General features: G+C 34.9%; 1 protein-coding gene and 2 long non-coding RNA genes across 3 annotated transcripts; 1 reads left to right on the top strand and 2 right to left on the bottom strand.

The window, feature by feature from the left end:
• Positions 1-1,408: 1,408 nt before the first annotated feature.
• LOC146914708 (uncharacterized) lies at positions 1,409-12,750 on the bottom strand. The gene is made up of 5 exons (XM_085717479.1): positions 11,979-12,750; positions 10,688-11,047; positions 4,239-4,457; positions 2,138-4,132; positions 1,409-1,941 (listed from the first exon to the last, which is right to left on the bottom strand). Exons 1-5 carry the CDS (start codon positions 12,706-12,708, stop codon positions 1,622-1,624), a joined length of 3,624 nt encoding a protein of 1,207 aa, XP_085573605.1. The 5' UTR covers positions 12,709-12,750; the 3' UTR covers positions 1,409-1,621.
• A 7,073-nt stretch (positions 12,751-19,823) lies between these two features.
• Positions 19,824-21,038, top strand: LOC146914707 (uncharacterized). The gene is made up of 2 exons (XR_015014368.1): positions 19,824-20,038; positions 20,650-21,038. It is a non-coding gene; the product is annotated as an uncharacterized LOC146914707 (long non-coding RNA).
• Positions 21,039-22,520: 1,482 nt separating this feature from the next.
• LOC146914706 (uncharacterized) lies at positions 22,521-24,155 on the bottom strand. The gene is made up of 3 exons (XR_015014367.1): positions 23,620-24,155; positions 22,970-23,101; positions 22,521-22,851 (listed from the first exon to the last, which is right to left on the bottom strand). It is a non-coding gene; the product is annotated as an uncharacterized LOC146914706 (long non-coding RNA).
• Positions 24,156-25,041: the final 886 nt, after the last annotated feature.

Genomic DNA, 25,041 nt, shown 5'->3' with positions numbered 1-25,041 from the left:
GGAACAATAATGAATTGACCTTGACCAGCAATGCCCACTATGCGAGCTGGAAAAAGAGAGCCAGGAGCATTTGTTCATGCATTGTCCTCTCATCTTCCCCATTAGGTATCCATGTTCCCCAACAGATAGCCTTACTGCCCTGACTTACCCATTGGATCATCCCAAGTCGAACCCGCAATAAGACAATTATTCTGTATCATTATATGGAAGACGTGGAAAGCTAGAAATAATGTGGTCTTCAATAAAGCCAATTTTGTCCCAACTAAAGTTACTATGCGTGTTTAGAGTTTGTAGATGAATTCAACAAAATAAATCCGAAGAATCAAACGACTGTGTGTAGAGACTAAGTGTTCTGGTGGGATCCTCTTGATGCTAATTCACTAAAAATGAATGTTGATGCTGGGTGTTTCGAGGAAGGGGAAACAAGTTATGGTATGCTTATTCGCAATCGTAGAGGGCAAGTTCTACTTGCTGCAACAAAGGTTGAAGAAATTCACATTTCTCCACCTCTGGCTTAGGAAATAGGCTCAAATGGTGTCTTAACTTGACAAAGGAACAAAGGTATGAGAACCTACACATTGAATTTGATGTTGAGGTTGTTGTCAATAGGGCTAAAATAATGTTTTTGATGATTGTCTGTTTTTTCTGTGAAACATATGTAGCTAGAGTAAGCTACATAGGTAGAGCTATGAACATAGCAACTCATAGTTTGGTAAGTGTAGATAGAACTCATGGTTCAAAAAGTTGGCTGGGAAATGTCCCAAAACCTACTGCATCAATTGTAATGTCTGACGCTTCTTTCAGTCAATGAAATGTGGTTTCACGTCAAAAACAAATGTATGTCTCAAAGCATGTATTGAGAAATAATAAAAAAATAACACTTTTTTCTCTACCCCACTACATTAATTAAATTAAAAACAAATAAAAAATCACATATTTTCTCAATCCCACTATATTTTTTCTCTAGCACACTACATTAATTAATTAGTTTTTTTTACAAGTGCATTAATTAGTTAGTTAATCCATGCAAAATTTATTTTTAGTATAGTTTTTTTTTTTGAAAGAATTTTAGTATAGTTCTTTTAGGTAAAGAAAATATATTAAATAAAAAGGGAGTACAAAAGTTCGGGATTTAAATTTGACCCAGCGTAACCACAAATCAACCCTAACAGGGTTATAAAACCAAGATTACAAAAGTGGTATAGAATAACCAACTGAACCTAAATTCAGTGATGAAACAAAATGCGTCATGGAAAAATCAACACATTAAGCACAAACCAGCAAGCACAACGCGGGACCCGAAACTGGATTGCAAAAAGAAAATGACGTATACAAAACTGCAACCATTCAATGAACCAAAGCGAATCAGAGAAAAGTTTAGGTCATCAAACCGTCTTTTGAGGAATGATTTATGAGACTCAAATACATCTTTTAATAGATGAGACTATGACAAGAGCGTCATATCGCAACAAATAGATATAATTTGCGATTAAACAATGTTTTATATTACATCTAGATTCAAATATCATTTGGAATAAAGGGGCTAGAGGGTGATTCCAAATCATATAATAACGTGTGCTTTTTTAATTGATAACTTAATTTTGTTTCTTGATTTCCTTTTTCATCGGATGAATGAGATCTTGATCTTGATTAATGACGCAATTACATCTGTCATACTATTTCGTGCTTCTGGTGAATCTTCACAACATCTCAATGCTAAAGTTAAGATATCATGAATTTCTTTCCCATGTTGTGAGATTAAATTGGAATCCACAACTTCCACACTGGGATTGACCATTGATTCACTAATCCAAGTTTTCAAGGTTAATTCTGCTGAAAACATTTCATTTGTCGGCTTCTTTCCGGTGAACATTTCCATCAGCATTATCCCATAGCTGTACACATCTCCTTTAACTGAAATGACTCCCTTAGATCCATACTCTGTATGTACACAATAATCACTAGTTATAAAAAGTTATCAATCATACTTGTTTTTTGTTGCTGCCAAAAACAAAACACAAGAAAATCATATAAATGTGTTTATGGCTAGACAACTAGGCCTCAAAAAAGTCAATATTATTGCTATTTAGACAATTATATAAGATATAATATGACATAAAAGGGAAGAAATTATAACCTGGTGCAACATAGCCAAGAGTACCTAAAGTCCTTGTATGAGTTTTTGATTGTCCTTCATCCAAGAGCTTGGAAATCCCAAAATCACTCACATGTGCAACCATATCTTCATCTAGTAACACATTATTGGGCTTTAAATCACAATGAACCACTGGTATTGAAGAACCATGATGGAGATACTCCAATGCAGATGCCACATCAATCATTATGTTCAACCTTTGCAAGAAATCCAAAAAATAGTTATCAGAGTACAACCATTTTTCCACACTTCCATTTGACATAAACTCCATAACTAGAGATTTGAAATCTGGATTTGAACAACTACTGATAATCTGAACGAGATTTCGATGCCGAAGGTTGCACATTGCATTGCATTCTGCATCAAAGCTTCTTGATGCTGCTTCCATTGTCAAGTCAAGTACTTTAACTGCTATCATCTTCCCACTAGAAAGCATTCCTTGATACACGGATCCAAATCCACCCCTTCCAAGTAAATTACTCTCACTGAATCCATTAGTTGCTTGGACGAGTTCATAATAGGAAATCCTTTTTGGAACTCCTATAGTCAAGTCATAATAGGAACCCCTTTCAAGTGGATTTTCAACATTTCTCCTTTTATGAATTCGAAATATTATGCATGCAACAACCAAAATGCCTAACACAACAATTATGGACGATATGCATATGATTGATAGCATCTTTGACTTTTTCCTATGTTGATCACATGGAGGTACTTGTAAGTGAGGATTGCCACAAAGTGCTTCATTATGCATGAATGATTGAGCAGTGAAATTTTTGAATTGGCCACCATCCGGAATCTCGCCCTGTAACATATTGTATGAAACGTTGATACTTTCAAGATAGGCAAGTGACTCTAAGGATTTTGGAATGACACAAGTAAGAAGATTATGGGACAAGTCCAACCTGCTCAAGCTTACCAATTCACCAAGTGTTGTAGGAATTTTCCCATACAATTTGTTTTTTGCTAAGGAGAGATTCTGCAGAGTTGTTAATGAACCTATGGTTTCAGGAATGATGCTTGAAATTTGATTTCTTGACAAATCTAATAGCAGAATTGCTCTTAATTTACTAATCTCCATTGGAAGATTTCCAGTTAAAGCATTAGAGGACAAGTTTACCTCTAAAATATCTTTGAGACTCCAAAATGAGGAAGGTATCTCAGAGGTTAACCTGTTAGATTCTAAGTAAAGCTTTCTAAGTGAAGTCATATTTCCCAAACATGTTGGTAACACTCCAAAAAGTTTATTGCTTGTTAAATACAATTCACTCAAACTCTTAATTTCACAAAGCTCATCAATCATGGATCCTTGCAGTCCATTGTAACCAAGATCTAAAATTTGAAGTTTATGTAACCCTTTAATTACACTAGGGATTGATCCATGTAAATCATTACCTCTCAAAGATAATAGAACCAGGTTGCTCATGTTTCTGATTTCTAGTGGAATATTTCCATTAATTCCACAATAATATGCCCAAAAGTATTCTACAGATAAGTTTCCAATGGACTTTGGAAGTTTTGATGGTAAACTATTCACTTCTACTCCAAGATATTTCAGATATCTGCAACTTGTAAGCGAAGTAAAGAAGTTTATTTCAAGAGAATCATCAATTATTGCCAAGTTATTGAAACCTATGTTGAGAAATTCGAGGAGTCTTAAATCTCCAAAAGAATTAGATATAATTCCACTAAATTCATTATCATTAATGTCAACTGTAACAAGATTTGAAGCATTGCATATACTATTTGGAATTTTTCCAACAAACTTGTTTCCACGCATACTCAGGAAGTATAGGTTAGGAAGTCCGAATCCCAAATTTGATGGAAGCATGCCTGTGAAAGAATTTTGTGCAAGATACAAAATTTCCAATGTTGAAATGTTGAAGAGTTTCGAAGGAATAGGTCCACTTAAGTTATTATGTCCCATTTGTAGAATCTGAAGTTGACTGAGATGACTAATCTCCAATGGTATCGAACCTAAAATCATATATCATGAGGAAGCATGGTGTAAACACATAACAATATTAAAATTGTAAAAAATTAGTGTAAAGTATAAAGTGAAGATAGAAGGTTAAGGGTATACCTGAAAACAAGTTATTCTCTAAATATAACTTTTGTAACGATGTGCAGTTGCCAATCGATCGTGGAATGGTTCCTTCAAGATAATTATTGTTTAGAGCAAACAATTCAAGTTGAGGAAGTTGATTACACATCTCATCTGGAAGAGTTCCATTTAAATTGTTACCATCAAGGTTGATCTCTCGCAAAGAAGAGATGTTGAAGAAGGAGAATGGAATTTCACCTGTATTTAACATAAATGTTTAAATTATGATTTAACTAAATATTAAGCTGAGGGATCCTTCTTTTTTCGTTTAAAGTAAGGTTTTTTATCTTTTAAAATGTTTACACCATTTGAACCAATTTTCATCAACAGTTCATTTTTCTTACGAATTTATGTACATCACATTATACAGTACAAACAATATTGCATTACCCAATACCACAATTATTAACAACTGGAAGGTCATAATTTTAGATAAAAACTACTCCCTCCGTCCCTTAATGTAACCCCCCTTTGCATTTTTCACATTTCTTAAGAAAAGTTGTCAGTGTAATTAATGTGTCTGTTTTGTGTATTAATATTACCAAACTGTCCTTTGTTTGTATGTGTATTAAATTTGACTATCCATATTTTAAGACAAGTTAGTAGTATTAATTAGGGGTATGTTTAGGAAAAAAGTAATAAATGCATCTAGTAATTTGAAAAGAGGGTTACATTTAGGGACAAAAATAAAATCAAATGGGTGGTTACATTAAGGGACGGAGGGAGTAAATTAGATGATATCAATTTTAATGGATTTGATATTATAACATATAGTGGAGGATCTAGAACCCCCAAAACATGAATATGAAAAATAATTTAAAATTTTGAATGATACCCATTAGTTTATTTAAAATCAGAAACTAAAAGTCGTGACGGAAAACATTTGTGGAACCAAAACTTGCTTAAATATTTAAAGATAAAAAAAAACTAAATTGTTGATATTTATAGGACCATTAACTTATTTTGACTTTTTCGATAAAAAAAATGGTTTTTGAATTATATGATTCAAATGATGAGTTGAACCTAACGAGTCAAACCAAGTTGCTCGTGAGCTTTAAACAAAGTCTAATGTTATGACAAGTCTAAATGATGAATTGAACCTAACGAATCGAACCAAGTTGCTCGTGAGCATTAAACAACCTGAGCTTATCTATAGATTCTTTTAACATCTATGTTATGGAGACACCTCATATTGAGGTCTCTAGTCTATTTTTTTATGACATTTCTGGGACTCACATATCTAGAAGCAATCATATAGTTCTACAATTCTTTTCTATTTTTGGGTGTTAGCTCTCATTTATTACCAAAAAATATAAAGTATAATTTTCGAATATCTACATACAAAATAAATAAATTAAACACAGCCTAATTTTCTTAATACATGTTAAATTTTCAAATATTCTTTATAATAAGAGAATATAATATCCAAGTCCAAAAACATGGTAATTTTTTTTTTTTGTGAACGGAAAAAAAAGGCAAGATAATATATATATATATATATATATATATATATATATATATACACACACACACAACATATGTCTTTTTTTAAAAGCACGTTTTGAAATTTTCAAAGTATTTCAAAACCATGAGATCTTCTGATCAGAACCTCTAATGTGATTCACCCTCTGATATGGTGTTAATCCTATGATCAGGTGATCCTCTGATTCAAGAATTGCTGACTCTGAAAATATGATTATATTCAATATCACTAGTGTCAAGTGCAAAGGCTGTAAACTAATTTATTGACATTTGTCCCTCTTATATCTCACGATTCTGAAAACCTAACAATAATCTTATGACCAGAACCTCCGATGAAAATCACCCTCTGATGGAGTTGATCATCTTATCGGACGATCCTCTAATGAATATGTTCCTCTCTTTAGTACTATCCTTTGCGATGACTAACAACACCGCAGAATACGAAGCTTTCTTGGTTGGCTTAAGAATAACTAAGGACATGGGAGCCTGAATGATCTAAATATGCACTAACTCCTAAGTTGTGGCCTCCCAAGTTACTAACGAATATTAAGTGAGGGAGGAACACCTGCAAGAGTACGTCCAACTTGTGCAAACCAAAATGATAAAGTTTGAATATGTCGAAGTGGTACACATTCGACGCGAACATAACACCAGAGCAATTATTCTTTCTAAGCTCGCAAGCACACGCTAGTGGGAACAAAACTATCATACAAGCGTTCAAAGGCAAAAGACTCGACTGCTCGAAATCAATGAAATTTCGGAGATCCAAGATTGGCGAGGACCCTTAATCCGCTACATTACTAGCTGGGAACTCCCGTCGGATCCTTCAGAATAAACTAAACTGAAACAAAGGCCCTGCTCATTCTCATTAGTGGAGGAAACTTTGTACAAACGAGGCTTCATCATCCCTCTGATCAAGTGCCTTGGTCCTACTGAAGCCCAAGAAGCCCTCGTTGAAATACACGAAGGCATCTGCAGATAACATCTGGGTGCCAAAGCTCATGCTAAGAAAGTCTTATTAGCAGGATTCTTCTGGCCAACCATGCTAAAAGATGCTAAGGAATACGTCGCCAAATGTGGTAAGTGTTAACAGCATGGAGACATGTTCATCGCTCCTCCAGCTAAACTCCCTTCACTGGCTTCTCTGTGGCCCTTTGCATGTGGGGCGAGAGGCAGTTGGGGGGGGGGGTATCAACCTTTTGGGACGTTTTCCCAAAGTTGCAGGTCAACTAAAATATTTAGTGGTAGTTGCTGATTACTCTAAATGGATTGAAGCTGAACCCCTCGCAAATACCACATAGAAAAACGTACTCTATTTTTTCAAAAGAAAAACCATACCATGGTTCGGAGTACCAGCCCTCGTGATCTCTGGTAATGCAACTCAGTTTACCGATCGAAGGTTTCAAGACTACTTAAAAAACTTGAACATCAAAGATTCAAACATAGTTTCACCTCTGTCGAACACCCCAAAGCAAACGGTCAAGTTGAATCAATGAACAGAGTTATCCTTCGCGGAATACACTGAAGGCTACATGAAGCTAAAAAGAACAAGGTATAGGAACTTCATACAGTTCTGCTGGCCAGTCGAACGACCCATCACTCAACAACAGACGAATCACTTTTCCGCCTCACGTATGGAATGGAAGCAGTCATTCCCATTGAGCTAAACAAGCTCAATTGGCGAATATGCGATGATATTAACTTCCAGGCCAACAAAGAGAACTTGCAGGAGGAACTCGATTTTGTCGGCAAAATAAGAAACGTAACAGCTCCGAAAGAGACAACACTAAAATATAAAATAGTTGCTCGTCACATTAAGAAAGTGATAAAACGAGAAATTCGAAGTTCACGACCTCGTCTTCCGAACAAACCAAAAGGATTTTGATGAAGGGAAGCTTGCTGCCAACTAGAAGGGCCCTTACAAAATTCATATGAAAACAGAGACAAGGGCGTACGGCCTCGAAGACCTCGTAAAGGGTCCAATTCCTCGAACGTGGAATGCAGAAAAAATTAAAAGGTATTACAGCTAAATAGAAAATATACAAACAGCTATATTGTTCATACAACAAAACTACACAAAGTTCAAACTAAACAAACTACACGCTCTCAGAAATGAGCATTTACAACAGAAGAGGAAGTTTGTGCCACTCCAAATCCAATATTTGTTAAAGGATAAATGAAATATAAGCACAACAGATTCAATTAATCCTCAGTATGTTCGCTCACAACTACGACATCACTGCTCGACATGTTAGGCAGAACCCTAGCATGCGATGAATGATTCACGCCTCGGGGCATTGAACTTAAATTGAGTTTTTCGTTCGTCCGCCGTTTTCGTTCGAACCACATCTTCTAAAACACGTTCAAATAAACTTCTCTTTGAAGTGAATGCTTCTAACGTATACTCTGCATCACTGTTAGAACGGTCATGCTCGGATCAACTTGTATAATAACACACAAATATTTGCTCTCTAATAAACGAGGCAAATACTTGGAGGGAAGGGAAAAATCTTTAGATTAAACAACGAACTAAATAAACTTGTCGTATGCTCGACACTCACAAATCTAAACGCTCGAAACGATCCTAGTCCTCCCTTCACAATGAAGCAATAACTATGAGGGGGTGGGCCCTACCCTCGGCCTATCAAGTCTATTTTTGATTTAAAAATGCTTGGTTATTTAGATTAACCTTACATGCATACATCTAAGTCAAAAAAGGATATTTCAAGAATCGATACAAGAATGCAGAACGAATCATTATCGTCTACGAGGATATTAGTCACACTCAATAATTCGAAGTTTAAAACGATTTTCAAGATCAAAAGAAAGCTTCACGCAATGAGCATTATAATAGCACACTATATTTATAAAAATTAACATACATTTTCGCGCAAGTATAAAAGAAAGATGCGACCAAAAATTAAAGCAAAAATATTGTACTTATTGAGTGCTAACCACGAAGGGCACACATTGTCATGGCGCAAGGCCGGTTAAAGCATTAAGACACATTGTTTGAAAACAAACGAAGCTTACAAGGCCTTTTAGTCTTGGGAGTTGTCTTAATCAAGAGGGGACAACAAGACTCCATTCTCAACGAACTCGAAAGCTCGACCCCAAGATTCACAACCTTAACTTGCAACACCGCATTGTTAAACCCATGGCTAGCAGCACCCACCAAGTTCCTCTCCAACTCATTGATCCTGTTCACCAAAATGAAGCGATCGAAACAAATTTAATCTTCTGACTCGTCTTCGCCAGAAAGGGTGGCATCTCACAGGGCGTTCACAACACATTTCTTCTCATCAACTAGCTTAGCTGGGCCTCGTTTAATTGATTCACTAGCTGGAGATCATCTGCAACCTTCTTCTCTGAAGAGGTGATTTTACTATCTTTCACTTTAGCGCAGGTATTATAATCAGCAAGGTCCGCCTCCAGCTTCGCAACTTTTCCTTCACCGGCACATTGACTCGGATCACATCCTCAAACGAGGCATTGTTCAGTGCGTCCGCGATCTCATGGGATTCCATCGCAATGATGATTCCATCCGTCATTTCCTTGCTCCTTCCAGCAAATCCTATGTCTTGAATGACCTTTAATTTCAGGTCACTCAAACAAAGGGACAAATGTGAGCCGTAGCGGTCAGGATCAAACCACACGTTGGGCAGATGCAACAAATCCCCTCCCTCGGACTGGTGAGGTTTAGCATTGGTGGACACATGCTTTCCCTTGTTAAGGTACTCAATCCTCTTCCTCTTGAAGGACTTACCAACCACTTCCGTCTGGTCGTCATCAAGAACCTGCATAACAATCCGAGAAGATGACCCGCCTGCGGATCCAGGGATCATATCATTGATGCTATGAACGTCCCTGTTCCTACCTCCTCAACCAGTCACCATCTTTCTAAACTTTTTTATGAGCTCTTGCATGCTAGCCAGTCTTCCTCGCGAGCAGTACCCTCGCACTTTCAAAGTCATCACTTTTTGCCATGAGCAACTACTTGGGGGGCTTCTGTTCTGGATCGAGAAGACCCATTCGGCCCATTTACTTAGACCTAATACAAAATGACCCAAATCCAACATTTGGTAAATTAATCACATCACCCCTCCTTCATATGAGTGGAGTGCTCGAAGCAAACAAATACTGATTTAAATGATCAATGACGTCTTTTTCCACGTTCCCGAGAATCTCTTCTCGACAGTTACGATTCCCACGAATCTGAAAGTGCCGAGCTACACGTGTGCTAGACAACGGAGCCTGCAATACCCACCTCTATATAAAGGGGACTCTTAGCAGTCCGCAAGGTTAGAATCTTTTTACTCTCTCAACCCCCTTTCTGAATCAATACTGACTTGAGCGTCAGAGTGTTTGCAGGTACACCCCCTAGTCATTTCAGCCAACAACAAAGGCCTATAACCACCGTATTAAAAGCGCACTGGTAGTCACCTTCTGATCAGATACGATCATCACTTTTAATGTAGTTTACAAAGACGTTTCCGAAAAAGTATGTTGATTAATGTTACTATTACTCATGTGATGTTGTAATGAAGTTTCAATTACGTTATATTTCACATGCTTTTAATTTATTGTGTTCATATACTATGCTCATCATTGATCTGTGCGATAGCACGGGTGAACGATCGAGTTCTTTGTAATAAGAGACAAGACAATATCGAGTAAAAAAATAGGCAAGTTTTTTTTTTTTTTTTATGTGAACGGAAAAAAATGGCTAGAGAATATATATACATCGTATGTCTTTTATTAAAAGCTATTTTTAAAATTTTCAAATTATTGCAAAAAGTAAGTGGTATGTGAACATGTCGACTTCATTCATCCAAATTCCTTAAATACCTTCCTTCATGCTGTATATGAGTATTTACTTTTTGGCAATTTAGTAAGTTTAAAGAAACAATAAATAAAAACTTACTATATCTGCAAATTGATCTTACCTTCCAAGTTGTTGTTTGCGAGATACAAAAACTGAAGATTGGTCAATTTTCCAATGTCAGCTGGCATACGTCCTTTGTCAAAATTATTGACGGATAGTACCAAATATTCTAACTCTTTGCAGTAACGCCAAACATTTGGCATCTCACCAGAAAAATCATTAAAATGAAGATAGAGTGATCTAAGGTTTGGAAGCCCTTGACAAACATTTGATGGAAGGATACCTGTCATATTATTATAACCAAGTGCCAAAATTTGCAACGATGAGTTGTTGAACATTAATATGTTGCCTCTGAGGAAATTATATTGAAGTATGACCATTTTCAGCTGTGTAACATCACCAATTTCTTTCGGAATTTCTCCTTTAGTTCAACACAAACAGGGAAAAGAGATTAATTAGGATGATTCATATATTAGTTGGCATGTAATGCAGATTCATTTATACATGATTATTTAATTAATGAATTTTTGTAAAAATAAATAAAATTATTGTATTTAATTTATATTAAAGGGACTATAAAAGGCTTAATTAGTTTCTCTCCGTCCTTCATGATATAAATTAAAGGTTCATATGGTGTGTAAAATTTAATTTAATTTTCCTATGACACGCTATGAAGCACAGACTCTGACACAGACACCTGATAGGACACTGACACGGACACGTCGAAACCGCTAATGTAAAAAACATAGGACACTGTCACCGCTACCTATATATTAATTATCTAAATTATGAACCAAAATACATACATATGCATCTAACTTCAGCAATTTATTTTATTAAAAAAAAAGTTCTATAACAAGGTACAATATTATTTGGCATTTATTTATCCGCGTACTATCGAAAAATTTAAATGTGTTGTAATAAACTTTAATGTCTATAACCTCTCGTTGATCAACATTTCTCACCCATCTTTAACACTTGAATCCATTGTGTGTGAAAGCAGAGAAATAAATATAGCTATTGTCTGAGTTGTCCGACACGCCTTATATAAGTGTTGTATAGGTGACGGACACTAGTTCTAGGAGTGTCGAAGTGAAGAAGAAAATAACTTTTTTAGGACACTTGTCCGACACGTGTTGTACAAGTGTCATAGGAGTGTCGGACACAGACGTGTGTCGGACACTGCCACACACTTAATCCTAAATGTGTTTTTTTTTCATAGATGACACCTACACTGCACGCACTTACACTTACTGCACAGTGCACTGCAAAGTGTCCACAGACGTGTAACAAATAAAGTTAATAAAACTCAATCATGCATGTTGTTATGGAATGGTGTGAATATATCATACCCGATAAGGAGTTATTTGCTAAATGAATTTCTTCAAGAGAAGACATGTTGCAAATTGTTGTTGGTATGACTCCAGACAACAGCGTGTTATTACTAAGACTCAAAAACCTCAACTGACGAAGTTGACCAATAGCATATGGAATGGTTCCATTGATGTGATTTGATTTCAATCTTAGATACTCTAACATTGACAAGTTGGATATGGATTGAGGAATAAACCCAGCAATATTATTATAACCAATATCCAATTGCTGAAGTTTTGATAACTCCCCTATCCTTGAAGGAATTTCTCCAACAAAATCGTTGTTGCTCAAATTCAACAATTTCAATCTCTTCAACTGAAGTAACTCATGTGGTAACTCACCATGGAAACTATTGCCATGTAGATCAAGAACAACAAGGAAAGAAAGATTTCCCAATTGAGGAGAAATGATACCTTCAAGGCCCATGCTACTAAGATTCAATGCATTTACTCTTCCATGGTGTTCATCACAAGTAACACCAACCCAATTGCATGAAGAGAAAGAAGAAGCAGAAGAGTAAATTGACCAATTACTAAGCATATGAGAAGGGTCTAAGGTGATTGAGGATTTGAATGCAAGAAGTGCAAATTCATCGGTGGTTATGTTTTTTTCACTACTCACAACTAAGCAAGTGAAGAAGAAGTAATAATAGAGTGAGGCAGAGAGAATATAGAGACATGAGGGACAACAAGAGTATAATTTGGCCATTTTCAAATACAATGAGAGCTAAGCACCGAGGAGGATATTTATACTACACCCTCCATTTGTCTTTTTGATATTTGAAGGGTATGATTTGTCAATTATACCCTTTGTCAATTAGTCTTATCTTTTTCAACAAAACTAATTAATGTTATCGATTTGGAAAACTAAAGTTTCTTTTTTTTAAATAAAGTTTGTTTCTTGTTATCTTCACAAAATTTTGTTACAAACAATGGTTAAAAATAACAAAATTTTGTTCTTCCATTCCCACCCTTCTGGGTCGTTTCCGTCACATTTGTTCTCGGTGGTGGTGGTTGCTGCCACGCCGTTGATGTCGTACAACAAAGATTTCGGTCCTGTTCCAGATCTATGGCCTCGGTTTTGAGCTAATGCAGAGGTCATGGTACTGGGAGTGGCGATTACGTGGTTGTGGTGGTTACGCCGCTGCGTTTTTTCATGGTTCCGGTACACTCAAACCCCACAACGGTTTTCGTCGTTTCCAGGGTCGTTTTCAGCTAGATTTGTTGGACTGATATGGCTGATTTCTTTTGGTGCTAAAGTTCTTAGGTTCTATTCCAGAAACCCGTCACTGTTGTGCTAGTGTGGTTCACGGTGTGCGGGGTCGGGGCTCGAAAGGGATGAAAATGCTTGCTGTGATTTGTTGCAGGGGTTGCCGGTACGTGTATTTTTGTCTCTGATTAATTGGTTCGTTCAATTTCTTTAGTAGACATGGCAGATTTGATGTTTTCCTCTGTGACGATCATGCTTCAGTTCGGATTCCCAACCTTCTGTCGTCGTCATCCTCAAGGTTGTCGTCGTTCTTTAAGATTTGATATGGGACGCACTGTTGTGTCGATCCAGATGTTTTTGGATGGTGGTTGTGATTCTGGGCTACAGTTTCCAGTATTCGTCCCCGCGTCGGAAGGAGGATCTTATTTGCCTGTGTACATTAAAAGCGGTCTAGACCTCTACTTAAGAGGCTGTTATAATCCATTTGTGTTGTTTTTAATTTTCATATAACCTGGTTGGGTAAACCTCCATTTTGTGGATAAACTGGTTAGGTTTATGTCCCCCCAGTTATTTTTATGTATTTTTTCCTTTTTTAATAATATATTTATGGGCATCTGGCAAAAGATTAGAGTTGGGTACCAATTTAGTTGGAAGCCACTCTTCTTTTTATGTCATTAGTTCTGGCCTTATAAAAAAAAATGGTTAAAAATAGAAGAGGGAGAGTACAAAATTTTGCTCCCAGGCTAAAATTCTTAAAATAAGATTAGTAAAATTGTTAAAAATTTCAAGTGCAAAGTAAAAGAACAGATTTGAGAGAAGAAAAATAAAAGACTCCATGAATGTTCAAAGGAAGAAAAAATGGAAGACTCATTGGAACTGCTGACGAGAGGTGAAGAGCGAGCAGTAGTTGAAGACTCATTTGACAAGATACAAGAACAAGATGACAATGACGAAGAAGAAGTTCATCAATATAATTTTTATATTGACTTAAAATAATTAAAAAGATGTGCACAATATTTAGAAAATTGACAATTGTTTGGTATGAGAAAGTGCAAAAAATGTAAGAATTTGTTGGAGAAAAAGATAATAACTGACAATTGTTTGTTACGAGAGAAAGATAACATTTTAAATTTATTGGAAAGATAATGTGTGTGCAAAAAAATAGGAATTTATTGGTGGATTTTTTTTTTGGTGGTGGCCGGGGTTTGAACCCCAATGTGTGTGCAAAAAAATAGGAATTTATTGGTGTATTTTTTTTTTTGGTGGTGGCCGGGGTTTGAACCCCAGATTGGTGGTGGCCGGGGTTTGAACCCCGGACCTTGCATATATTTTTTTTTTTGTGCATTGTCCATACCAACTGAGTTAAACTCACGAGGACGGTGGATTAAAATGAGAGTATAATATAAAGAAAATGTGCATCAAAAAGACGACATAAACATTTAATAATTTGGGGCGTGCCTTTGAACTCGTAATATTCCACTACTCCGTATTTAGTTTGGGGCGTGCATCAAAAAGAAAATATCTTTTAATGTTCCTTCAGATGGACCAAGAAAACAATAACGGATTGAATAAGGGAGTTGAGTAGCTCAAATGATTTTAGCAAAGGTTTAAGATTTGAAGGTCGTGTATTCAAATTCAGACAAATAAGTAAAATTTAAATCTAACAATTAATTACAACATTTGTTATTAAAAAAAATAAATACATTGAGAAGTGTTTTTTTTTTTTTAAAGATGAAGTGTTAATAGTCTCATAAAATTGTGCCCGTTAAGTTTTTTTATAGGTGCTTATAATTTTGGAGTTTAGGAAAATTTTGTTATGAGTGTCTATCGGCCTTGTTGCACAAGAAAACTTAGTAAAAGTCAAGAGAATTTGGAATCTTAAACAAGGCAGAACTCGTTAGAAGTGAGAAGACCCAATATGACATATTATATCCAACGAATGAATAGAAACCTTTGTTGGGGTTAAACAGGACTCAATAACAAAACAGTCTCATTCACTTTAATTGTGGACTTGGTGGAAATCCAAAATATGTAACAATCACACTTATCGTGAATATGGATACATGCTGAAGAGTGTAGACTTGACTTGGTGTTGAGATGCCGGTCATTTTGGGGCTAAACAAGTCTTTCAGGCGTTAGAGGCCACATAAATAAGTTGTTTGCTAACAAGTTGGCGAGAATAGACAAATAACAAAGGTGATGAAGCTGGAATAATGGACAATATATTTTGTCTTAACTTGAAACGAACCACATAGTTAAAGATTGGGAGCCGTATAAGTTGTGAAATGATTTTGTAGTATTCATTTTAAAGAAATATTAAACATTCAAATTTTACATAATACAGGGTACTTTCGATTTATACAAAAAATGTGTATCTTGGATAATAATAACATTAGAAAAAATGAATATTTTGAAAATTCATTCAAAATAATTATTAATTTCATTCATTAAACTGAAAATTGTTGCATTCAAAATAAAAAACACTGAGAGCACAGAGAGGAGCTGAGAGCAGCGGTCAACCTATGGTTTATCTAGGGCAACTGCGTCGGAGTAATTCGCCGGCGGAGAGGAACATTGGGGGGGGATAGGGGTCCAGCCAGGGTGGCAGAAATTGGGGGGGGGGGGGGGGATGGGGGAAATTGGTCCGTGGTTAGGTCAAGGAAGAGGAAAGCGACGCAATCGGAAGCAAGACGACGGGACAGATCAAGAGATTCAGAACGAATCGACAATGCAGGTAATGGGCTAGAAGTTCGACATAGTAGGGATGATTCTAGGGTTTATCAAATGTCTTCACAAGGTTTGGCAGATGCCATAAGGAACATATCGTAAATATCTATGAATATTTTTGTTTTATTTCTTTCTCTTATTTGAGACAAGTTATGAATATAGAAAATAAATCTTTTACAGTGAAAACAATTGAGACGAAGTTGTTAATAATAGATTACCTAGAGAAATAGGTAAAAGAAATTTCCATCCAAGATTTAATAATTGATCCATTTATATTATTAAATCAAGGCCAACAAAAAGCATTAAGGAATCCGCGGACAACCAATGAGGGACGGTCATAATAAAGTTCAACCAATGAGAGCACAGAGAGGAGCTGAGAGCAATTATGGTTTATCTAGGGCAACCGCGCTGGAGTAATTCGCCGGCGGAGAGGAACATTGGGGGGGGATAGGGGTCAGCCAGGGTGGCAGAAATTGGAGGGGATGGGGGAAATTGGTCCGTGGTTAGGTCAAGGAAGAGGAAAGCGACGCAATCGAAAGCGGGACGACGGGACACCTTGTGCGAGATGAATTACTCCCGGTGTTTAATCTAATATCATTTTGGCTTCTTCAAAAAAAAAAAATTCATTCAATATTTTTTCAAAATACTTAAATTTGGGGTTATATAAAAGTGAATGATTTTTTTTATGTATTGAATATAAAATAACCATTTTTTTATCAAGATTGTAAACAGTTTTTGTATAAAAAAATTAAAAAGGATTACAATTTTGATGGAAATCGAACCACATCAATTAAGTATTTAAACTTCACTTGTCGACAAGGGTTCAACCTCTCTTTTGAACTGGATAACCGCAATAAAGCTTCACATATGAACAATTGAATTGGGGTTAGTTCATTGGTCGACAATAATTCCAATGTTCCGCAAATGAGTGTTAACTCTCCGAGTTTACGATTTTAGGTACCAAAATCGTGTTAACTCAGAGGTAAACCCGATTTATGGTAAAATTGGAATGTTTGACGAGTTTGACCGAGTTAACACTCGGTAAACTCGTTTAAACTCGACCAAGTTTACTTAGTTTTACGAGTTTACATCTAAAAAATAAATAAATAAAAATTGGCCCTTTTTTGGGCCCATTTTTTTCAAAACTTGATTCCTTTTCTACAAGCCCAAAGGCTGAAGCGTTTACTAAATAGTTACTTTTTTTTTTGTGGTGGCCGAGGTTCCAACCCCGGACCTTGCATATTTTATGCATTGTCCATACCAACTGAATTAAGCTCACGAGAACACTAAATAGTTATCTTTACAGTAACGCGTTGTTCCTGAAATGAAATGTTTCTTTCTCTTTTTTCTCATGTTGCAAATGAGCCACAATGAGATTAACTTGTGACTAGTTGAACTTTGGTTAGTTCATTTGTCAGCAAAAGTTCATTCTTTTTGGTAAATCAGATAAATGATAACGAGACTTAACTTATATTATCTATATTATATATAAAGAAAGTAAACTGATTTGAGTTGATTTTTTCTCCTTCCACTTTTACCCTTAAGCAAATTTGACCATCAAATTGCTATTTTGTTGGTATTATTATCATTTAAAAAGATAAAAATTTATATTATATTTGTTACATTTTTTTGAAAGATATTATATTTATTATGTTGTTGGTATCGATGAAAAAGATAGGTATAGTTTGTTACAATATGAAAGTACAAAATATATATTATTTATACCTATAATTTTAATCAAAATAAAAATTATTTTAATCAAAATTTCATAAAAAACATCGTTCATAATTTTTACGCATTAACGCAATAAAAAGAGCGGATAGACGGATACGGAGTGCCCGTCTCAACGCTAGTTATTTTTAAAGAAAATATTTAAAGTTTAAAATTTTATTCATGATTATCTCTTATAATGTTTAACCCTGTATTTAATTATTTTGTTTACTATGTATATAAAAAGTAGATTAATATCATTATTTAGGATCGTTTTGGCTAATGGTGAAGCATGTCAAATCGACCATAAATGAAAGTTTAATGATTGTGATCATTGGATCTAAGTCAAGTTAATTGGTAACATGTGAGACCTTAGGCGTGTGACTTTGTGGATTTTTATAAAGTTCTTGACTCAAATAATAGTTTGTGATAGTTTACGTATTTTTAAAGAACAAACAGAGATACTGAGACGAAAATAAAATTCCGAAGCTCTTAGTTTTCTAGTTAGAGAAACTCCAACTTCTCTCTAAATTTTCTTTCTCCTTCGTCATCGAGGAGGGGTGGTTTTAGGTCATTTTTTGACCTAAAATCACCCTTCTACATCTGTTTTCCCCTTTTCTTTCAATCTAAATAAGTGGCTTTCACACATATCAAGTTTTTCCTTTTGTGTTTTTTGTGATTTCGTCGTCTAAGTGCGGCGTTGTGTTGTTCGTCGTCTTGTGCGACGTTTGATTTCGCGTCTTGTCGCGGTGTTCGTTTAATTCCTATTGAAAGATCTACATCAGTCAATTACAAATTCAACCAATGATTGGACCTCAACGTTGCAGATCCGGAAGCATGGGTATTTCGGTGACTTAGGTTTTATCATGTTATTTGTAGGCATTTTGCCGTTATATGCTATTAACTTGGGTGCTTTGAGTTTGTTCGCAGATTCACCCTTTACGTTTTTAGCGATGTTTGTATGTGATGTACTTTATCGATTTGAATGAATGAATATCGTTTTGTTTTTGTCAAAAAAAAGACAATCAAACAAATTACTGAAGATTAAATGACAAGGCACGTACAATGACTTGAATTTAGTGAAAACTTTAAAATGACATAACAATAATTAAACAAAATCTATAGTTTGCTGCAAATAAATTGCAAACAAAAATAAAAGTTTTATCACAAAAGATAAATTGCAGTGAACTTAAAAAAGTTAAAGATATTGGAATGCAGAACCTGAGAACTTAAATCCGTTTTAAATTTATGAGTAAGCTTCAAAATGCAAGTATATGACCTTATTTACATCATTTGAACAACTATATATATATAGAAAGAGAACTAGGTAACTAACTAACTAACGTGCAAAGCCATATTCATGGCGATTACTATTCCGAAGTTGGTCTACGAACATCTGCTACTGTTGGCTTGTCGTTTTTACTAGCAATGTTTTGTTGTCGATTCCCGTTTGTCGGTTGTGCTGATTTGCTATCGACAATTTCAAATTCTTACAAATTTGAGTTACTTCACCATATTATATCCTATTTGTGCAAGTCCATGAGTTGATAAAGTCTTTTACTTGAGCAGTTTTAGATTAATTTACTTAACTAGGTTTAGAAGTCCTTTTTAGTAGATTAGAATGTTTTAAGTTAGAGTCAGGGCCGGCCCATAGCCCGTCGAGGCTGGGCTATGACACCGGGCCTCGATTTTTTTGAGGCCCAAAACATATTTTTTTTATATGTATTATGTAAGGCACTTAATTAATATTTATATAGAGTTAATGCGCAATACTTGAAACAGCTCACAGTGCTTCAGTGGCGTGCCTGCCTTTGATTGCGTGTTTGGGAGTGGGTTCGACTCCTACTAGAGTACTTTTCATCAATAATTTTTATTTCATCAATAATTTTTATTTTAGTGCCTTATTTAGTCTTTTGGGGCCCAAAATTTAATATTTTTTTTCCATCCTTAAAAACTAAAACAGGGCCAACAAATTTGTTAAGACGGCCCTGGTTAGAGTGCTGATACGTGAACCACCTTAGGTGGACGTACCACTCCTACACCCTTCCACTTGTCACAATTAATTATAAAATAATAAGCTTATGCATTGTCAACAAAAAAAATTGAAAAAAAAAATGAATTATTTTGTTTGCTCTCTCTCTCTCATCTCATCTCATCATGTTGTCACCAGAAAAATTGCTCTAATCCACCGTCATGAATCCACCATAGTAAGCTCATGAATCCACCGTCACCGCCACCGTAGTAAGCTGTTCTCGGCCTTCTCATGTCTCTGCCGGTCTGAATCCACCGTCATCGCCGCTGTAGTAAGTTGTTCTCGGCCTCCTTCTTCATCAATTTCAAATAACAGTGACCCACTCGTGTGGTGCCTGGAAGATGGATTTACAGATTCAAGGTTAGTTTTCTCTCCTAAAGTCCCTGTCTAATAACAGTGACCTCCTTGATGTTTGTTTTCAGAAATTGGAATATAAGTTTAGTTTTGTAATCAATTCTGATATGTGCACATAAAAATTGAAGAACCCTAAACACTAATTTTAAAATTAGTTATCCAAAATTAAAAATTAGTTTTGAAATCCTAAATCCAAAATTGGGGAACACATAAATTTCATTTCTCGTTGTTGATATCAAAACTACAGTTGTGATAACTTGTCGTTGCCTCATCTATACTTTCTTATCAGTGTTTGAGTTTGATCGATAAAGTCTTTAGAGACTGGATTAGTCTCTTAATAATATTTTTATGGAGATTGAGTTAGTTTCTTAGTTAATGATAGAGGCGTAATGCATATTAGATTTCACAATAAGATGATTCAATAAAATGATTCAATAAAAATTTATGTTGTGAGGTTGATAAACTTATAGGTGACCATCTTTGAATGCAGAACAACAATTTGGTTACGCCTTTGAAAATTTGTGGTTATATGCTTCAATTTTTTGGTTATATGTATTTTTCCTATGAGCTCTTAATTTTCTCACTATGATGTTGGGTCTGGTTTTGCTGTATATAAGGTGTCAATTGGATGCAAGTTAACACCATGGCGGCGGATGATTTTTCTTGTAATGAACATCTGCAAGCATCAACCTTGATCACTCGAAATAAAGATAAGCCAAGCAACCGTGTGGAGAGTGGGCTTATGCGGACACCATGGGTGAAGGGTGATATGAAGACGAGGAATAAAGATAGCGAAGTGCCATGATGAATGGTTAAGTAAATTATTTTTAAATGTTTTGAATTTCCTAGGACCCTGTCAAGGTGATAGTATTGGTGAAACATAATATGTTTTTAGCCAATTTTATATCCTTTTAATTGGTGTAACTACTACAGAAAAACTTAATTTTGTGCCACACAAACAGGGAATCGTAAAACTTATGGCCCTCCATGTTTCCTGGAGTCTAAATTGTGTCTTTATTGACAGGTGAAATCTTCGCATGTATATATTTTGCCTAAAACGATATTATTTACTCCTGGGAAAGATAACTAGCCAAATATATGGTCTGTATGACCACATTTTTACACACGTGTGACCACTATTTTTTCATAAATTAGAACTTGTCCGTCCTTAGGCGTGATAAACTTGCCGATTGTAAAACAGGTTATTTATGGTTGGAAATGCTTTTAGTGCAGTGATCAAATGAGATCATGCATTCGATTCACCTAAAACGAGATTATTTACATCTGGGAAATATAAACTAGCCAAATATATGGTCTGTATGACCACATGTTTACAAATACGTGACCACTATATTTTCAAAAATTAGAACTTGTCCGTCTTTAGGCGTGATAAACTCGTAAATTGTAAAATAAGTTATTTATTGTTGGAATTGCTTTTAGTGTAGTGATCAAATTAGATTATGTGTTTGATTCGCATAAAACAAGATTATTTATACATGGGAAATATAAACTAGCCAAATATATGTTTTGTGTGACCACATATTTTAAGGTGTGTGACCACTATTTTTTCAGAAATTAGAACTTGTCCGTCTTTAGGCGTGATAAACTTGCAGATTGTAAAAGAAGTTATTTATCGTTTGAAAGGCTTTTAATGCAGTGATCAAATGAGATCATGCGTTCTATTCGCCTAAAACAAAATTATTTACATCTGGGAAATATAAACTAGCCAAATATATGGTCTGTATGACCACATTTTTACAAATACGTGACCACTATTTTTTTCATAAATTAGAACTTGTCCGTCCTTAGGCGTGATAAACTTGCCGATTGTAAAATAGGTTATTTATGGTTGGAAATGCTTTTAGTGCAGTGATCAAATGAGATTATGCGTTCGATTTGCCTAAAACGATATTATTTACACCTGAGAAAGAAAAACTAGCCAAATATATGGTCTGTATGACCACATTTTTACATATGCGTGACCACTACTTTTTCGTAAATTAGAATGTGTCACTGACAATTGGCTTGAACCATTTGTCAAAGGCGTAACCATTTTTTCAAAGGCGTAACCATTTTTTCGTAAATTAGAATGTCTCATGACTAGTTTTAAACACATGAAAGAAAAAAAAAACATGGTTACACCTTTGTAAAATTGTGGTTACACACTTCAAATATTTGGTTATACTTAATTTTCCTGTGAAAACAATGTTATTTTAAGGCGAGTTATCACTGAAATATCAAAAGTGATAAAATGTAGTGAAAACAATATCATTTTAAGGCATTTTAAGGCGATATATGTATTCGAGTTTAAACTATTTACTCATTGTTTGATGATAATAAAGTGAGGTGAATGATCTTCATTGCTTGACAGACTTTAGGAAAACTATCCAAAAATGATCTGCGTTTAACCATTTTTTAACAAAGGTGTAACCACATTTTATTTTCATGACCAAATTGTCTTTATCACTATTTCACATGATATTAAGAGTTCAAGAAACATAGAATCTATATCTTTTGATATTTCAGTGATAAATTTCCCATTGATTTACAATAAATAAGGAATGTTTACAATACCTTAATATTACACATCCAAGTCAAAACATTACAAAGAAATCTGTCAATTATCAAAGAATCACTCATTCTTTCTTGAGCCACTATATCATGTTATGGTCCTTCCCATACACTTTTCATCTTTTCTTCTAGTACAACCAATCCCTCCTCTTTGTTAAACTGGTAATACAAGACCTTGACTTTCATGATTCCAAGATCTTTCTTATCTTTCACCTTGGGTATATCAAGTCATGACAATTGACAACAACCTAAATTGAAGCTTCTTTTCAGTTTGTACTTCCAGATCAAGGGGTAATATTATACACACCAGAGCAGCAGACAGTGAAAAAACTGACAGGAAAAAAGCACCTAACATTTGCAACAGACCTGAGGCTTTCCCTCTCAACTGTCATCCCCTTTGTAAACACTCCTTTGGATTCCATATACAATGAAGTAGAGCTATTCCATTGGTTAATTCATAACTCAAATGATATAGTGGTGTCCTTAATCTCATGGAACCTGTAAATGAATGATAACAAAAAAAGAATATAAAAAAGACAATAACTTGAGAATATGAACACTCACAGCTTTTGAATTTTTCTTCCCTTCAATTCAATGCAATATATTTATGAAGTCTCAACTTAAGTGCATCATATGACTACCAACAAATTCAAAAGGGAAACCAAAAACACATTTAGATCAGATTATGCCACTATATAAGACTAATGAAATCAAGTGTCCTAAGATGCAATGCAAGTGTACTAAGTCAATCCCAACATGTCACTAAATGAGTAATTTGAAAACCAATTTCCTGGAGTCTGCTGAAGCATTCCATAGCAGACCGCCAACTTCAATCACTTAATAAGGACTCTCACCTTATGTTTTCAATTCCACAATAGCTAGGAATTCTTCAAGGCAATTAACATGAGACCATATATAAAATTCAGAATGCAACACAGAAAGCTTATAAATGGTTAAAATATTCAAATGCTCAAGTAGTTGAAAGATAAATCACTTAAGATTTGAACTTTCCTTACCTTGAAACCAACTTTAACCAGCAATGATTTATTAGTTAAAGGAAATTGATAACTTCAGCAGCTAAGTTCACTCCTGTAACTCGTGCATCATTCATTTTGTTGGACATATTTGATTCTTGAATGGGGTTCTCAAAGGGATAAGTGCCCTCGTAGTAAATGTCACAAATAAAATTAGAAAAATCATTCTGATAAACAACATAAGGACCCTATAAAACACAAAACAGCCCCCGCAGGCCAACAACCAGCAAAAAGGGAGTACTGCAGACTCGAACCACAGAAAATAGAACCGAACCAGTAGCCTGCCAGCAAGTCTTAAGCAGAAAGGGGACCCTCCGGCTACGCACCAAAAACAAACAGCAACAACACCACAACGTCAGTACACCCGAATCAGCACCAACACAATCATTAATATTTCAATGTGATAAAGAGAACTTCATTGTTTCCAAGGGACGGAGCACCAGTCTTTATCACCATTCCTTCACACAGTCTTTATATTGTTCTATCATGGTAGCATAAAAATAAAAGATTTCTATCAAACAAACAATGGAATGTGTGGTTTTCTTGAATTTTTTTTTTGGTAACTCAGCACAATTGAAAGAGCAAACGAACTTAAAGGAAATATGATGATAGGTTTATAAGATGTATTTGAATGATAGCAGTATAATGAATTAAAAAAAAAAATTTAAAGTTGCAGAAGAAGAATAACATGAACAGAAATAGAGAAAAATAAATAACCGCAGAAGCTCATAAAACCATAATCGCAAATACGCTGAAGAAAAAGAATTATAAAAGCACTACATTATAACAGGAAAATCATGAAGGCATGTTCAGTATAGAATTTCTGTATGCACAAAATGATATTAGTATATATTAGCAGATTAGCAAAACAACCCATTAGAACAAAAACAATATATAAGGCACATAAAGAATTTGTTTGAAACAGAAAAATAACAACAAAAATTACTACATGTCTTAACTGGTATAGTAGTATCAGTTTATATGGCATACAACATATGTTCAACAGAAAAATTCAACACAGTGAAAGAGTCCATAAGGACAGCCTTGTATAAGGCATAAGAATTCGAAGGCAAATATTATAGAAACAGATGCGCAAAATACCAAAGGAATGATGGTATATATATATATATATATATATATATATATATATATATATATATATATATATATATATATATATATATATATATATAGATAGATAGATAGATAGATAGATAGATAGATAGCTAGATAGATAGATAGTTATGACAGAGTCTATTGGTACTCAATACTTTGGAAAGACAAAAACATTGATTATAAGAACAAATTGGGACACAAAAACCATTGAAAAGGAATGATTATAAGAACCCAAAGGAATGATTATAAGAAAAATTGGGACACAAAAACCATCTCAATATTAATGCC

Source organism: Medicago sativa, chromosome 6 (genome assembly GCF_051527215.1).
Source record: "Medicago sativa cultivar Bolivia chromosome 6, Bolivia_mono, whole genome shotgun sequence".
NCBI lineage: Eukaryota > Viridiplantae > Streptophyta > Magnoliopsida > Fabales > Fabaceae > Medicago > Medicago sativa.
The sequence above is the reverse complement of the archived record's forward strand: the minus strand, read 5'-3'. Positions and strand labels throughout refer to the sequence as shown.